We start from the raw sequence: 18,780 nt of genomic DNA, 5'->3' as shown, positions 1-18,780 counted from the left end.
CCCGCCATGCAGTATGATAACCCACTCAGTTCCCCACACAGTATGATGTCCCCACAAAGCCCAACACACAGTATGATAACCCACAAAGTCCCTCACGCAGTATGATGTCCCCACACAGCCCGCCCAGTATGATGTCCCCACACAACCCAGCCAGTATGATGTCCCCACAAAGCCCAACACACAGTATGATAACCCACAAAGTCCCTCACGCAGTATGATGTCCCCACACAACCCGCCCAGTATGATGTCCCCACACAGCCCGCCCAGTATGATGTCCCCACACAGCCCGCCCAGTATGATGTCCCCACACAACCCAGCCAGTATGATGTCCCCACAAAGCCCAACACAGTATGATAACCCACAGAGTCCCTCATGCAATATGATGTCCCCACAGAACCCGCCATGCTGTACGATGACCCACACAGCCCTTCATGTAGTATGATGTCACCATACAGCCCCTCATGCAGCATGATGTCACCACAAAGCCCCCCCCACACAGTATAATGTCACCACAGTTTCCTACAAGTACTGACAATTTAAAAAATAGATGGATACATTTTATAATCATCATTATCTAGATAGACAAATAGATATATATCAAATTGATGATGTTTAAATATGATGATGACAATATGATAATGGTTATGAATATTATAGGTAATGTCTATCACAGACAGATAATAGATGGTTCATCTTTTTACAAAAGTAACTTTTCCATTACAACAGATGGAACAAGGGTTTTCGATCATTCTGCCTTCAGCCGCGCTCCTGAAATCAGATACCGCGGAGCATTTTGACATTGTATCCGCTGTATTTGAATGACGCCTCTGTCTGATAGAATCTCTGTATCATGCAAAGAATCTGGGAGAGCGAGGAGGGGACGGATTTTTGATTGACAGATCTGTGAGCGAGGTCATGAACCTACTTTCTCTCAAAGCATTCTGGGATTGTGGTAAGATCCCCTTGTGATCACAGTGGCAAATCCAGAATAATGTCATCAGCCTACATTTAACGCGTTACTTCTACGGCATCAGGATCTTTATGGGTTTTAAAGGATTTTATTAGCATTTCAGAAATAAAAGACGACGTAACGCTGCACGGCCATATCAAAGTGTGTAAGAGATGTACTTGGGAGCACACCATTGAAGGACTATCTTCATTAGCTGAGCACTAGAAGCTCAAATATATTAAAGAAAATATAAAAAAAAACATAACTATTGATCTTTTCAGATAATCCAAAGAGATCAAATGTGTCTCTCATGGCTCTGGGGCCTGGGTGCGATGGCAACCTTTGCACCCCCGATAGTTACGCCCCTTATAGTAGGGTTACAGGTTATACAGTACCTTTTAACACCTACACAACTTTATTTGGAGATTATATGGGATATATAAAGGCCACAAGCCCCCTACCATTATACAAGTGACTGCAAGTATTTGATATGCATACATCCGGTCACATGCCGACTAGACGTGTGCTCTCTCGCTCAATGCACTTGAGCGAGGCTGGACAAGTCTAGTCGGAATGTGGCCAAAAGTTGGCACACCTTTATTTGGAGATTGTATGGGAAATATTAAGGCCACAAGCCCTCTACCATTATGGTTCTACTGACGCCAACCTAGATCACCATAGAGTTCTACATGAAGTTTGGTCCAACACAACTATGAGAAGTCTTATGGGTAAAATATTGGGCTGACAGATGGATTCCTCATCACTTTCCTCTTCCTATGTGGGAAAATAAGTTGTCATGGCCTTTAAACCCATTATGTGGTCCAGTATTCTTGTAAAAGCGGAACCTTGCCTTGGCAAAATGGTGGTCCAGTGGTTTCCCATCAGCATTGGGTCCTGGGTTTTATATCTGCATGGGGTTTGCATTGGTTTCCTTTGTATTTTACGGTTAACTTTCTGACCTACACCTTGTATGGTAAAATAGGGAGGTTTAGGTCTCACACAAGGACTGACCTAGAAGATCCAATACTGGGTGGAGTTTACAAAAATCCTTCCCCCTTTCATACTACAATATGGCTAAATTTCCCTGGAATATTTAATATTTGTCATAGTACTGGAAAAATGTAGATTGTGGCCAAATATAGATTAAGAATAACTATACTTCCATTATTTTATTTTTTTTGCCTAGAATATAAAGTTATGACATTTTCTAAATCTTTTTATTAGGGGATTTGTCTTCATTCCTGTAAAGCAAAAATGCATGCATTTATCAGAGCAATCTCCTACAGCAGCAGAACAATCAGAGGAGGAGACAGGTGAAGTCAATTTCACTGCCATCATCTGTCCTCCAAATGAGAACATTCCCTGCCATCATCTGTACTCCAAATGAGAGTATTCCCTGCCATCATCTGTACTCCAAATGAGAACATTCACTGCCATCATCTGTACTCCAAATGAGAACATTCACTGCCATCATCTGTACTCCAAATGAGAACATTCACTGCCATCATCTGTACTCCAAATGAGAACATTATCGGCCCTTGTAAACATGCCACTGATCACCCATCAAACGACCAAAATTCTCATTCATCACATCATTCATGCAGCCAAAATAATAATCGATGGCCTCAGCACATTGCTCCAATAGAGGATGTGGTAATGACCGTTCTTCCGCGTGCAGTTTCTGTTGCACCATGTAAACAGCCAAGTAAATGAGCGCAAATCGACTTGTATATAGACATAAATGTTAGAGGTTAAAGAGTGGCTACAGAACTGGACCAGGGACCTGCAAAATGATTCACTCATCTCTAGTAAATGGGCCTCAATGGGAAGAGACTGCATTAAAGGGGTCATCCGGCCTTGGGGTACAAGTCTATGGTCACTCTATGTGACTGCAGACTTGGGAATCCTCACATTGCACGCTCTGCACACTGTGAGGAATCTGCAGTGCGGCAACGGGCGAGTGACTGCAAGTATGTTATTTGCGTACATGCGGTCATATGCCGACTAGACGTGTGCTGCCTCGCTCAATGCAAGTGAGCGAGGCCGGATAAGTCTAGTCGGAATGTGGCCAGAACTTGAAAAATCTCATACTTGTGGTCACATGACTGCCTACTTCTGGTGCCGGCATCGGAGAATCCTCACAGCGCGCAGTTTGCACACAATGTGAGGATTCGTAAGTCTGCAATCATATAGAATGGCTGCAGACTTGTAGCCTAAGACCAGAAAAACTCTGTAATACTAAGGCAAATGAATCAGAAGCACTCGGCCTCCCAGTAGTGTTGGTCCAAAGCCAACTACATGGTCTACCCCACACATGTCAAACTGTGGGCCAAATCTGGCCAGCAGGGTGGTTTTATTTGGCCCTCAACACCAGAACCAACACCCCTATCTGGGGCTATTATTCTGTAGGGAGGACTATGTAGAGCCCATTATTCTGTATGGAGGACTTTGTGGGACCCATTATACTGTATGGAGGATTATGTGGGGCCCATAATACTATATACTGGTTGGCCCACAACTTTGTCCAAGTTTTTCATTTTGGCCCTCTGTGTGTTTGAGTTTGATATCCCTGGTCTACCCCATTGGTCTTTTTTTTTTAAAAACGGCCTTTGGCTCTATCTCAAGTCATGGCGACTTGATGGATGAACGCTCTGTAGGAAGATCAATCTTATCCAAGCCTTGACAGGTCAACCAGGGTCTTCTCCACCGTTATCTTGATAGTATCAAGCCATCGGATTGCTGATCTTCCTCTTCATCTTGTTCCTTCTATTCTTCCGTCCATGATGTCCTTCTCCAGTGATTGCTCTCTTCGTATGACCATGATGTCCTTCTCTGGTGATTGCTCTCTTCGTATGACCATGATGTCCTTCTCCAGTGATTGCTCTCTTCATATGACCATGATGTCCTTCTCCAGTGATTGCTCTCTTTGTTTGACCATGATGTCCTTCTCCAGTGATTGCTGTCTTTGTTTGACCATGATGTCCTTCTCCAGTGAATTCTCTCTTCGTATGTCCATGATGTCCTTCTCCAGTGATTGCTCTCTTCGTTTGACCATGATGTCCTTCTCCAGTGATTGCTCTCTTCATATGACCACGATGTCCTTCTCCAGTGATTGCTCTCTTTGTATGACCACAATGTCCTTCTCAAGTGATTGCTCTCTTCGTATGACCACGATGTACTTTTCCAGTGATTGCTCTCTTCGTATGACCACGATGTCCTTCTCCAGTGATTGCTCTCTTCGTATGACCATAATGTCCTTCTCCAGTGATTGCTCTCTTCGTATGACCATGATGTCCTTCTCTAGTTATTGCTCTCTTCGTATGACCATGATGTCCTTCTCCAGTGATTGCTCTCTTCGTATGACCACGATGTTCTTCTCCAGTGATTACTCTCTTCGTATGACCATGATGTTCTTCTCCAGCGATTTCTCTTTTCGTATGACCATGATGTCCTTCTCCAGTGATTGCTCTCTTCATATGACCACGATGTTCTTCTTCAATGATTACTCTCTTCATATGATGTGCCCCAAGTAGGCAAGTCATAGGCTCTATTTTTTATGTTTCCTAAGTTTTGTCTTTTAAACTTTCTATTTACCACCAAAAAATGAAGCATGCGCTGCTCAAATCCGAAACTAAGTAATAAAAAAAGTCAAGAAATATCCCAAAGTGTTATTAAGTGAGAAACCAGGCCCCGCAAGCAGACGCAGGGTCAGTATGGTGACCTCATAAGCGTGTCACTTCTTCACGTGGCACTCAAAGCAGAGAACAGCTACATTGATAGATTTACAAAGGGACCTGGGAAGAATGCCAGACTATCACAAAGTCTTCTTTTTTTTTTTTTTAGTCCAACGCTGGCAGCTGAAACATTAGGTAACTGATCCATTAGTCCCAGTCTATTGGTCTCTCTCTCTCATATCTCAAGTGAGGTGATTCTAATTAAATGAATCTGCATGTCAATCTATCGGTGATCAATCAAACCAGCCCGGTAGTCCCCCCTTCCTCCTCACCTCCTCCTTGGCTGCCGGGAGCCGGCGGCTGACAGCAGCTGATAATGGAGGAAAGAGTGCAGTGTCAAGCTAAGTTAATTAGTCAACATAATAGGTGGATTATAGAGGAACTGAGCAAAACTGCAGGATTGTGTACGTTGGCACAAAGTGCCAGACAGGGTTGCAATTAACAGATAATTATTATATTTGGGTGTAAAATGAATAAACTCGTCTCCCAGCGCCTGCAAAAGAAGTGGCAGGCAGACCCTTACTTACCGCACTCCTATTCATCATCATCATCCTCCGCCGCAGATCACCGCCGGAACAGATTTTACCATCTTTTTTTTTTTCTCCCTATCTCTATTAAGTATTTAGAGGAATAATCATGGCCGTTGTAATTTACACACATTTTTATCTTGCTTATTTCCCGGCATAATCTATTGCATGTTTTTTTTTTTTTATTATATTTGTGATATGTCGACGCACCTCGGCTGGGTTAACAATTTAGAATAAATCAGCCGGAGTCGCAGTTTACGTCGACGAATGAAATAGAGCGCATGGAGCGATGTATTTTCACTCAACCAGGGTCTTCTTTCAACTCCGAGCAGGCTTCGGCGCTGAGGTTTTTTTTTTGTTGTTGTGTTTTTGTTTTTTTTTCCTTAGGATACAAGTAACATCTTTTGTAGTTGTGACAGCAGAGAAGCTTCCGGATCTGGCTTTCTCTGCTAGTACAAGTAACAGAACATCGGTATACATTGTGTGGATTCTAAAGAGCTGTCACAACATAGATACATGGCTGAGATAAGGGGCAGGCAGAGTAGGCAACTGTCTAGGGCACTGTGGTTGGAGGAGGGCACAATTTGTTTTCATTTTTGGCTTTAACCGGTGTCGGAACTGTTGATAATGCTGCATGAGGCACAAAAAAGTACATATATACTTCCATCCATGTTATTATACTTACCGATCAATGGGGTCAGACCACTGGGACCACCGAAAATAGGGGTCTAGATTCTGAGGGACTTCTTTCATTGACTATAGCTGTCCATACACATTACAAGGTTGTCAACCAAACAATGCTTCAGCCAATCATTCAGGCGATAGACATCTTGGCGGTCTCTCCAATATTTTGTCTCCTCTTTGAAAAAGCCACCGATAGACATTTATGCCAGCGGCTTATCTCCACGAGAGCAGGCCGAAATCAAAAAACTTCCCGGATAATCAGTTGTCCGGGGTTGCCACACACATTGGATTTTTGACCGATATCGGCGGATGTGGCCGACATTACTCTAAGGTTTATGGGGGGCTTTAGGGACTACCGGAAATACTCGGCTTTCTACAGCAGTCCCATAGACAGTAGGATACCTCTGTAAGGGGCTCAAATTGTGAAAATTAAAACCTAAATGATGCAGTGTATATATATATTTTTTCTTACTATACGTTAGCGTAGTTTACCACATTGTTCCATACTGCAAAAAAAAGAGTCCAAAAGGACCCTCTTTAGGTGCCTAATTAGGTAAATGGAGCCTTATGTACACACTTAGGGTATATTCTGTAGAGGTAGGGCCTAATGGAATGTGAAAATAGCCCAACGTCTTACTGGGTCAATGTTACTGGGTTAATCTGGGCAAATAACAATGTATTCAATAGCTAAACTTTAGGGACTGAAGTTGGGGGGCACGTTTTGAAGGCCCTGCCCCTCCAAAAAAGTTTGTTGCACCCCAGTTGTGATATATTAGAAAAATGAAAAATGTTGTTAGTCCATCATCAAGGATAATTCCAAGAGAGGCTTATGGAGATGTGACCTCTACCATTTCCTTCTGAGGGACACCTGTTGTTGGAAGCTAAAATTTTGGTGCTCAATTGGATACCATGAAGGTCTTACCAATGCAACAAGTTGGCACAAGGGTCAACATCCTATCACTAGACAGTGGGGACACTGCAAGATCAATAGAGTCTTATCCGATAGACAATGTAGGATTAAGATGAAGGTATCTGCTCACCTTGTGAGGTTTTGTGGCCTACAACAAAGATTATATGCTTTAAAAGCTGCTGCAACTCCAACTGGTTGGAGGCATCAATGTGGCCATCAAGTAATAGGAGAAGTTGGTAATCTACGCTGCTGGTACCGTATCCTCAATAAAGACCCAATGGTGGTGTAAAAATTGTCAATGCAGTTATAATCTCAACGGGTTTCGAAGTTAACAAACTTCTTCCTCAGGAGTTTGTCTGTTATGGTTCTTCTGAGGAAGAAGTTTGTTAATTTCGAAACGCATTGAGATTAAAATCGCATTGACAATTTTTACACCGCCATTGGATCTTTGCAGATTACCAACTTTTTTTCTATTTCTTGAACACCATACCGCTGACAGTTCATACTAGGGTACATGCCATACAGTTTAGTCATAAGCTGAACGCCACCTATGGGGGATATTCTAACAAAGAAGTCAAGAAAGCATGGGCTGCACTGAAAATTTGGTTTATGCCTTTGCCATTTTCAGCGTACAACATCTTACTCATCCATCTTGGTGTCTCTTTACAGGTTGTGGTGTCCACCACCGTCAATGTGGATGGACATGTGCTGGCTGTGTCAGATAATATGTTTGTCCATAACAACTCAAAGCACGGGAGAAGGGCGCGCAGGCTGGACCCCTCGGATGGCACGCCTTCGTATCTCGAACACGGTAAGATACCACGTTTGTTTTTTTATCATGTCTGTGTCATTACTTGACTCATCGACTGCAGTCCACCAAGTGCTGTCATGTCCCGTAAGTTGATGGATAGACCATAGAGTTTCTACTCACTTGACTGCTCAATCCAAACCGAAGGCTTCACTGTAAACAATCAATATACATACATTAGGTGACATCTCTAACTGATGGGCTTAGATTCCATATAGACAGTGCGGAATAAATTGGCAGTAAAATATTGGGATCATAGTCATAGTTTCATGCACCTGAACCCCGATGACTTGGAGGATGCACGGCTTTTGCTTGAGTTCTCCATCTATGAATTCATGTGATGTCAATGACGAGGTCCTGTACATTGTTGAAACCAGAAGAGATGGCCAGTAGGTCCTGTACTTGGGACATCACCGGAAATCTGAAAATTATAGACAGGTCACATCACCGATCAGCGAAATGGAGTCATGAAAAACCCCTTTAATAAATATATCCTTTAAAAAGACCAAACATTCCTGTTTTTTTATTAAAATATTCTTCCATGAACATTCAGCACTTATTAACACATCTGACTACTTATACAAATATATGAGTACGAATGGTGGCAGCCATATTGATTTACGAACAATACTATCCTTGAACTCTAAAAGAACAGTGCCTCTAGTGGCCAAAGCATAAAAATGTCAACTCTTTTGGAAAATAACTAAATTGGTAGAAGTGAAGGTTTGAATCCTTTATCTGTTAATCTCGTATCTGGTCTATTTTTATTCAAATTGGATAAAATAAAGGTTCGTGTTTTGGGATTTAAAAACAAAGTCCAACTTAGCACCCAAAATATTGTCTTGTTCTGGTGACTCTAAAATGACTAATTAAGCAACATAATTAAATTACCGTTTTGTGTCTTCAGATCCCATGCCGACCTATACTTTCATGGTGACAACTACAAACAAACCCTGAGTACTTTGATCTAGCAGTCATATCCCCTTTCATCTCTCCCTTTACTCTTACTAGTTATTAAAGGGAATCTAACATCAGTAGACATGAGCGGATCACTTCTCAAGACTCTGGTCCAGGGTCCAGGTCAGTAGGACCTGGACCCTGGACAGGAGCCACACAAATTTCATGAGCTTCAGGGTTCTATGCGGGGCACAGTTGATGTCTCACCAGCTCGGGTAATCATGGCATCCAGGAGGGAAAGAAAATCTGTCTACGGCCATATACTACTGATCTGGAACATGGACTGGGGTCACGTGTAGCAATCTGCTCATCTCAATCTGTCCGCTATTTCCTAAAAAAGAATTTTTGCTACCCCATCTAAGATCGGTTTAATTTAGGGGCAAAGATTCCAGTCATGTATCACTTACTGGACTGGTGTCTGCATTTTTGACAAAATCCCAGTTTTATCTGCTGCAGATTTACCAGTTCTCTAAATGCTGAGCTCTGTATAACCACGCCCACACCACTGATTGGCTGAGTACACTGTGCATAGGCAGAGAGCAACCAATCAGTGGTGGGAGGCGGGGTTATACAGAGCAGCAGGTTTACTAGTGATAGTCTCCTGCTGATAAAATGGTGATTTTATCAAAACTACAGCAAGCAGCCCAGTAAGTGACACATCTTTGGAATCAGGGTCTCTGTCCCTATATTATGCTGATCTCAAAAACCTGGTGATAAATTCCTTTTAAGAAAAATATAATATAATGTCAACCAATTTCATTTAAAAAGATTTCTTATCAAACATTTTTTAAATTCCTGGCAAATTATAACTATAAAAATCATTTAATACTCAGTTCTATTTTTATTTTTTACTTTTTTTTAACCTGCTACTCTTTTTTTTTTCTTCTCTGAAGGTTAAAAAAGATTTCTTATCGAACATTTTTCCCAGTAAATTATAATTATAGAAACAATTTAATACCCCGTGCTATTTTTATTTTATTTTATTTTTTTACCTGCTACTCTTTTTTTTCTTTTGGGAAGTTCCAGGTAATTTTGGATTTTAAAAAAAAAAGTCTAATCAAAGTCTACTCCAAATCATTTCCATCGAGGGAAGCAGATGGATCTCATCCTTTCCCCGGGTTTAGTCTCATCCAGGGATAGTGCAGGACCCCTCTGAGCTGCCGGCTGCACTACATTATTATTCAATGATTGAATATGCTACAAGGGAACGTAGAGGAACTCGTCACCCTGACAGCATTCCGGGGAGAAGTGACTAAATTACTTTATGTACCATTAGTGCTAGCAGCTATGCTGAACTCTCTCTCAGTGTTTATGCAAATGAAAGCGAGCAGACTCAAGAGGTCCTGGCAGGCGGAGGGGAGACTGACAAGATGTTAAATGTTCCTCTTCTTAAATGGCCGGTTCAATTTATTTCGCTCTGCCTTCTGCTTGTGTGGATTTCTTTATCTGTGCGCTCAATATTAATACATTTACATCAGACAAATCTTTTTTCTTCTGGAGGCATCCAAACTAATAAAAAAGAATAACATTCAGGAGGCAAAAAGGAAGAGCTTGCTATCATTTATCCCCTTTAATTATTATAAATTTTTATTTAAAATTTTTTGTTCAAAAGGATACCGGCTCTAATAATATTACGATGTCATCAATGAATGAATAGTATAAATAGTACTTAATCCAGTGTCCAAGTCCCATGCACCATTGATAAACTCCGTGCTTGCTCAGTAACAGGCTTGGACTGGCCCACAGCAGAACAGGAGAATCCTCCGGTGGGCCACCACCCTCTTATATGAGCAGTACTTGGCACAATATACTTGAATCCCTCAATGGAATGAATGAAAAGTATGAATAGTATTTAATCCAGTGTCCAGGTCCCATGTACCATTGATATATTCTGTACTTGCTCAGTAGCAGGCTTGGACTGGCCCACCGGAGAACAGGAGAATCCTCCAGTGGGCCACCACCCTCTTATATGAGCAGCACTTGGCACAATATACTTGAATCACTATGTACAGATAAAGGCAGCATCTTATTCATCTAACATTTGCATGTAGGTGAAAAGTGGGGCCCTGGAGTTGGTTACTGGTGGGCCCTTGGCACCCCAATCCGACACTACTCAGTAGGGTCTCCCACTACCTCTGGGCCATTTTCCATTTTTTCGTTTCTGCTTTTTTCTCCCCTTATTCCAAGAGCCATAACTTTTTTTTATTTTCGGCCATGGCCATATGAGGGATTGTATTTTGCGGGACAAGTTGTACTTTTGTATGACACCATTCATTTTACCATATAGTGAAAAAAATTCCAAGTGTGGCGAAAATGAAAAAAAAAAGTGCAATTCCACAATAGTTTTTTGGCTTTTTTATTTATCATGTTCACTATAGGGTAAAACTGACCTGGTAAAATGATTCTCCAGGTCAGTATGAGTAAGCATGTATATTTTTTTATTTAAATGGTGAAAAAAATTTGGAAATTCATAGGAAAACATTTTTTTGCTCTTGTCGCCAATTTCCAAGACCTGTAGCGTTTTCATTTTTCGGGATATGGGGCTTCGTGAAAGCTTATTTTTGCGACTTGAGCTGACATTTTCACTGGTACCATTTTGGGGTAGATACAATGTTTAGATCACCTTTTATTGCATTTTATTGCATTGTTACAGCGGGCAAAAACAATTCTGGCATTTTGACTTTTTTTCTCGCTACGCCGTTTACCGATCGGATTTATTTATTTTATAATTTTGATAGATCGGACATTTTTGAACGCAGCGACACCAAATATGTGTATTTTTTATTTTTGTTTTAATTGTTTTATTTTCAATGGGGCAAAAGGGGGGTGATTTGAACTTTTGTGTTTCTTTTATTTTTTTCATATTTTTTTAAAAATTTTTTAAAACATTTTACTATAATTAATAGTCCCCTTAGGGGACTTGAAGCTGCAATCGACTGTTCGATTGTGCTATACATAGCAGGGCATCAGCACTGCTATGTATAGCAGAAATCATGATCGCCTATGAACGCCGGCTACGGTCCGTCATTCACATGAGGATCATAATGACAGGCATGGGGGTCATCAGCAGACTCCCGGCTGTCATGACAACCTATCAGCGCCCCACGATCACGGCACAGGCACGCCGATGGGAGCATAGAATGACGCGCACCCCTGTAGAAACGATTCAGCCACGGCTGTTAAAGATACATGATAGCTGATTAAATCAGCCGTTATGTGTCAGGAAAGATGCGGGCTCAGCGTGTGAGCCTGCATCAAAGGCAGGGATTCGGCATATGATGTAAATATATGTCATATGTTGTAGAGTGGTTAAAAAGTTAGATCTTTATTCCATAATATTAAAGAATCACAATGATAGGAAGACAAGGCAACGTTTCGGCCATATCTGGCCTTTCTGTATTTTGAGGCTTGAGAAAGGCCAGATATGGCCGAAACGTTGCCTTGTCTTCCTATTTTTGTGATTTTTTAATATTATGGAATAAAAATCAAACTTTTTAAGGATTATCCCCTGGTACCTCGGGATTCTTGGATGTTCTCATATTTTTGGCACACTTGGAAGGAGACTATGATCTCCAGCTCCATAGAAAAGAAAAAATCTGGGCAAGCAGATTGTGCTCCTGATGAGCTTCCTCGCCAGAAATTACTATGCCCTTGATAGACATTAGACATGAATTGTGTAGGTTGATATAAAATATTTTAATAGTCTGGATTGTAAACCTTCAGACTACCAGAATGTTCACGTCAATATGCTCAACTGATCTACTGGCCACTAACGCAACAGTATTTGCCAAGGGATTCAACATGGGCACAATCTGCTTGAAGAAAGCTTGTGACCAAAACCTTCCTGGAAATATTGGGTAACGAACTAATACACTCTAGATACAGCCGTTTTTGGGGATAGTCAGACCCTCTATCCCCCTCTGGGCCATTTAGGCAAGAACTACTGTAGTAGTCACATCACTATGGCCATCACGTTGGTGTTACTCTACATGAGATTCTTAGTGTCAATGATGGTTAGGATAATCCAGTGCTTCATGGATGTTCAGAATTGGGTTCACTTCTTTTTGGGGATGGGATAAGTGTCACGCACAAGTGTGGGAAAGACTAAGTGCAACACGAAGGGATGAGGGGAAGGAAGCCCAGACACTAGGGAAATGGGGAGTGGAGACCCCTAGGCAGATCTAATATCACCCTGCCTACCCTACCATCCCTACATTGGTTCCACACCAATCGCCGAGCAGGAAACCTAAGCCCTGCATATCCCTAGAGCTAGGCCTTAGATAGGGAAGGGGGGTGAGCACTGGTCAGTCCCCACTATAAAGTAATGATAACAAGGGAGACAAACAAAGGGGGGAAAACTTAGCTTGAGCAGATACCAGAGGGAAAACACCAAATGTCCTCCAATGGTACCAGAGAGGAAGCTAGCTGACTGCTATAGCTCCAAGCCTTCACAAGGGAAAATGAGAATATCACCGGCTACTCCCTGAAGCAGACTGAGAGTTTATAAACACCCAGACCAGGGTGTGTCAATCAGAGCAGGAGGGAGGTTGCCGATGGGTCCAAAAGTCAGAAGGATTAAGAAGGCGTCTGCAATGCAAAACACAGTGACGTTGTGCAGCCAGATGCAGAGCGACTGTCTGTTACATCTGACACACCCGTGACAATAAGTTAGTTAGTTTACTATGGATGAGCTTATGATCAATCTACTTTGCTCCTTCTTGATTGATTTCAGTATACACCCATAAATATTATTTTGGCCCTCAAAATCATTTCTTCCATTACGTCCTAGGATCTGAGATATTTTTTTGTTTCCTGTAATTTTTTTTCTTTGTCGTCGGAGATTTTAGCAGATGATATTATTGCTGTGTGCTCGGCGTCTGCATTACAACAGACCTATCTTTACATAAGCCCACAGGGCCTCGACTCCACTGGAAACATAGGATAATGGAAAAACAGAATGGTGAAAAACATTTTTTGGACTCCAGCCTGGAGTCTCTTGGGGTCTGTGTATAAGTTGGAATCGAGTTCTGGATCCACCCAGAAACTAAACTGAGACCATTTCTACATCAGTCTTTGTCATACACGTCCTACGTGTAAGTGCGCCCGGAAACATTAGTATACAGACTGTCCTCGTAAATGTATACCATATGTCTACTTTGTGCGAAAGCTTCTCTGCAGAGATGGGTCCTAGATATATCCATTGTTTTATAAGATCCTCGCTGGGGTGTTTGAGAGGGGTTTTTTTGTTGTAATTTTTCAAATCCAAAATGCAGATTGTCGTATTGATATTTTTGGTATATTATGTTCATTTGCATGTTTTACTTAGTGCATTTGTAAAATTAGAATTCAAGGTAATGTGGATGATATCAAGAAGCACCTGAACCCATCGGGAACAATGCTGGCACAACTGAGTGATCCGAACATGTGGGCAGCTGCCGTAGTTTGGCACCAGAGATGTGTTTGCGGATGACAGATGACTGCTCAAAGTCCCATCGAGGTTATCTGCCAACTGTTTGTGAGCATGCTGGGTCATTTATTTATGTGACGTGTTTTTATTTCGAGGCCATAAAAGAGGGAATAAAATGCCATGACATCTTGAAAGTAAAGAATAAGAATTTTGTGCTAAAGTCATTCATTAAAGGAAATGTGTCAGCAGGTTTTTTCATATGTAATCTGAGAGCAGGATGATGTTGGGGCAGATACCCTGATTCCAGTGATGTATCACTTACTAGCTGTGTATTACTGTTTCAATAAAATCAGTGTTTTATCAGAAGGAGATTATCACTACAGGACTTCTAGTCTACTGCTCTGTGTAACTCCGCCCACACCACTGATTCGCAGATTTCTATCAATGTATACAGAAATCTGCCAATCAGTGGTGTGGGCGGAGTTATAAAGTGCTCAGCATTCTAAGCACTGCTAAATCTGAAGCAGAGAAATCAGTGATTGTATCATACTGACCACATGTAGCCCAGAAAGTGATACATTGCCAGAATCAGAGTCTCAGAACCTACATCATGCTGCTCTCAGATTACATAGAAAAAGATTCCCTTTAACAAATTTCTATTTAGGTAGTCTAGCAAGTACAAGGAGCATAAAAATTTGGCAAAATGGGATTTTGCTCATTTTTGCTCCTTGAACCATCAGCTTTGTTAATCAAGGCTATGCTACAAGACATAGCCCACTAATTAGCCCTCTAATGTGATGTAGGGACAGATCTGCTCTCCTGTTTGCCCAGTTGGCACAAAAATAACATGCTGTATGGCAATAGCAAAGATTGCAAAAGAGTCATGATTATGAGTCCTCTGTATTCATGAAAGAAGACTTTCCTTAGTCCTCTAAGCAGTGATTGATGCATATACTTACCAACGTCTGGATAGATAAGAGAAGGATGTTGAGGACCACCCCAAAATTGAGTAGAACACCCATTTGGGGAAGGATTTGTGTAAACCCAGTCCTTTTCAAACCAGGACATGTCCAGTTATTTAGAAAGATTCAGAACAAATTTGGAACTGTTGGCAACTATGTCTTGTCTCCATGCTAAACAGGGCAGACCCTTTGTAAAAATCTCACAAAATCCCTTTTGGGTTAGTAACATAGGACTATTTAAGTCCCACCTTCAGGACTGCCCAAAATTTGTTGGGAACCCTCTTTTAGGCAAGTTTTATGTAAACTCTGATTTTTGCAAATTTGCCCAAATTCGCTGGAATAGTTTCTGAAAAATTTGCACAGTTCCGTCAGATTCAGAACTATTAGCACGACGGACCCATATATATATATATATATATATATATATATATATATTTATATTTAAAATCTTGCAAAAGCCCTTTAAGCTTGTTTTGCACAAATTTATTTTACGAGTAAGCTGAATTGGAGGTTTCGACTTGGATGGTAATTAAGTAAAATAGATGAAAAGCTGCGAACATAATCAGTCATATTATATAGGACATTTGGTATTTCCTAATATATAATGCCATGGTGTGCGTACGTAATAAGATATATAATGATCCTTGTCATTATAGTGCAAATTAAAATATTCCCATCATTTCCATAAGCTTGAATTAATGACAGGACTGTTGGTTTAAACATTCGGCATATGACCGTATCATTACGGAGGCCCCCTGTAGTTTGCGACAAGGGTACCAGATGGATTGGAGAGCGGGTTAATCCTATCACAAGGAATCTTATATGACCATCTGGATAATCCGGAGCTCAGAATCAATGCCTGTGAAAGACAAGACTGAGGCCAAGATTAACACACACAGCACTTTCCAGGAGGGCTGTACATTTCCGAGCTGGGCCCCTGTCTATTTTTGTAAGAAACGGTCAATATCTTGCATCTATAGCTGCGCTTTGAAGCTATGGCAATCAGCTGCTCATCTTCCTAGCGCCTCCTTCTAAAATGGTTAAAAGGCTTACTCCACCATTCTTTGGTGGATATGTTTTAGGAATTATCTTAGAAACATGGAATATTTTTTAATTTTTTTTTAAATAATTTGTCAGGTTTTATTTCAGCTTTTTTTATCCTCACATGACAGTATTAGACAATAGATGGATGGATGGATGGAGGCATAGAAGAATGGATGGATAGCTGGATGGTTGGAGGCATAGATGAATGGTGGGATGGATGCATAGATGGATGACTCGAAGGATGGATGGATGGATGGATGGATGGATGGATGGATGGATGGAGGCATAGATGGATGAATGGCTTGATGGATGGATGGAGGCATAGATGGATGGCTCGAAGGATAGATGGATGGATGGAGGCATAGATGGATGGATGGCTTAATGGATGGATGGAGGCTTAGATGGATGGATGGCTCAATGGATGGATGGAGGCATAGATGGATGGCTCGATGGATTGATGGATGGAGGCATAGATGGATGGATGGCTCAATGGATGGAGGCATAGATGGATGGATGGGTCAATGGATAGATAGATACTGTAGATAGCAAAGTTGAACAAAAAGATTCCCACTGCTCCAGCATCCAGTCTGGTCCTCTGTGGCAGCTACAGTAGGACAGTCTTCACTTCTGCCCCTCGCATCCTTCTGCCCGGATCCTCTCATGCTTACTAGGTCCCACGATGCGGTGACATCACTGCACGACCCACAACATGAGCCGTAATTACTAGGCCTCACATGACTTCATATTATCGCAGTACCTAGTAAGAACAACAGCTGCCCAGGATGCTGGTCCGAAGATGCCAGGTGGAGAAGTGATGACTGCCCTCACCAGGATCAGAATGGATGCTGGACTAAGGCAGACCAAATTTTTTTGCTCAGATACATAAATATGGACTTCCCTGGTGATCTAACGTAGTGGAGGGGACAGTGCCACAATCTTTAATGGTCTAGATAAGTGGATAGCTCAATTTTTGACTCCTTGGTGGTTTGGGGTAATGCCCTTTTTCATGGTAAGCCAAGCTAGAATAGGAAGTTAGTATTTAATTCCCTTCCTAAGTGTTCTACGGTAGAAATTGTATTTTGTTCCTTGGTGGTCTAGTGCAATCTTTCTTGGTGTTCTAAGGTAGAAGAGGGGTTTAATATTTGATGTTCTTGGTGGTCTAAGTTAATGCTCCTTCTCTGGTGCTCTAGAGTAAAAGATGAGGTTACTATATGATTCCTTTGTGTAAAAAGAGGGTTGATTTATATTCTCTGGTAGTCTAGGGTGAAAGAGGGAGTTAATATTAATTTCCTTCTGGTCTAGGGTCAAAGAAGAAGGTTATATTGATTCCCTACTAGTGGGTGTAAAAGGGGGTTGCTTTGGACTTCCTGAGTGGTCTAAGGTAATAGAGAGAGTTGATATTAATTCCGTGATTGTCTTGTATAGAGAAGAGAACTAATATAACACCCCCTTTCATTTAAAATAATCTCTGGAGGCAGATTCTCAGGGAGATCTATGTCACACCCAGAGATCTTAACAGTTGATTTACATATTAAGAAAAACATGGCTTTCTCTGGAATAAGACATCGGATCACTGATATCAAGGTGTCATTTTATTCAGATTTCCATGACCTACATGCTCATATAGATGGCTTAGGAGGGTTGATCCTACTGACAGATTCCCTTTAAGAGTTTTTGATAGTTTGTTTGTGTGTTTTTGCTTTTTAGTTTTGTAGTTTTGTCCAGTTTACTATTGATCTTTCTCCTACATCAGGAATTTTGATTGACAGTCCTTCAATAGCCAACCTTCCCTGTCCCCAATGCCGTTTGTGACACGTTAAAGTGCTGTTCTTTCTCCAATGTTCTTATAGTTAAACCTAGAGATTTGTCTAAATTTGCATAATCTATCCATAGAAATAAAAGCTATCTTACTGCGTCAGATATTCATGTAGGAATATCTGGTGTCACATTTTTGTGGAGAGGAAGGGTGTGTGTCAAGGCTCACCAAGTGAGGTGGATCCACTAAACCCCAGGTCTGGGTGGGCACACGGGACCCAGGCATTGATGCAGCAAGCTGAAAGACATCTGGGCAACGAGGACTTGGTAACTTTGGAATCTCAAGAGCAGTTGGACGAATTAAGTGGAACCCAGAAGGGATGAAAGCAAGTAAAGCACAGAATACACAGAAGGTTAAGCACACCAAAGATAGAGGTCTAGAAACTCAATCCGAAGACACAGGTGTATGTTGTTAATGGGCCTTAGATCATGTCATTGATCCATCTGCAAAACCCGACGTGGAGCACAACAGAGGGCAGCGGACTCAGGGGAAGGGAGTGAAGCTCGGGATAAATGGGAAAGTGTGTAACATTGTGAGAAAAAGATTGGAGAGGTAAGAATCCAACCAGTTCCTCTTTCAGTAGAGTGATAGAACAGATAATTGTGAACAGATGTCATCGCGATGAATGGAATTGAAAAATATACTGTCTCCATGGTTACAGACTACAATCAATTGTGTAGTCTGATCCCGCAGTCACACAACATTTCAAAATAAAACAGCCCCAATGTTATGGTTCATATCCTCCGGCTCCCATTCAACGTGACGGTATTTTGTATGCCACTCTCGTTCGCCAGAGTCACTAATTCATGAATTTCGTGGCTCCTTGCACCAGCGTAAGACGAGTACTCGAGTCAGAGACATCTTATGTCATAAATTATGATAAATTTGCTGGCCGCACCCCACAACGCCCCCTCGTCTCTAAGCTCTACCCGCTTTTTAAAAATTTGCAGGAGCTGCTGTCAAAATTCCAAAAATGTTGCGG

The 18,780-nt window shown here is 41.5% G+C and overlaps 1 protein-coding gene across 4 annotated transcripts in view; it reads left to right on the top strand.

The window, feature by feature from the left end:
- The window catches only part of EBF1 (EBF transcription factor 1), a 490,083-nt gene that overhangs the window by 360,936 nt on the left and 110,367 nt on the right, over positions 1–18,780 (top strand). For all 4 annotated transcript variants that reach the window (XM_073649881.1, XM_073649880.1, XM_073649877.1 and 1 more), the window contains exon 8: positions 7,474–7,615. In XM_073649881.1, the coding sequence (XP_073505982.1) occupies positions 7,474–7,615 (142 nt within the window). The remainder of the gene's footprint in view (positions 1–7,473; positions 7,616–18,780) is intronic.

This window comes from Phyllobates terribilis, unplaced genomic scaffold (genome assembly GCF_046119375.1).
Source record: "Phyllobates terribilis strain yellow unplaced genomic scaffold, ASM4611937v1 Scaffold_10__3_contigs__length_209671492, whole genome shotgun sequence".
In the NCBI taxonomy this organism is placed as follows: Eukaryota; Metazoa; Chordata; class Amphibia; order Anura; family Dendrobatidae; genus Phyllobates; species Phyllobates terribilis.
This window is presented reverse-complemented; position numbering and strand designations above follow the sequence as displayed.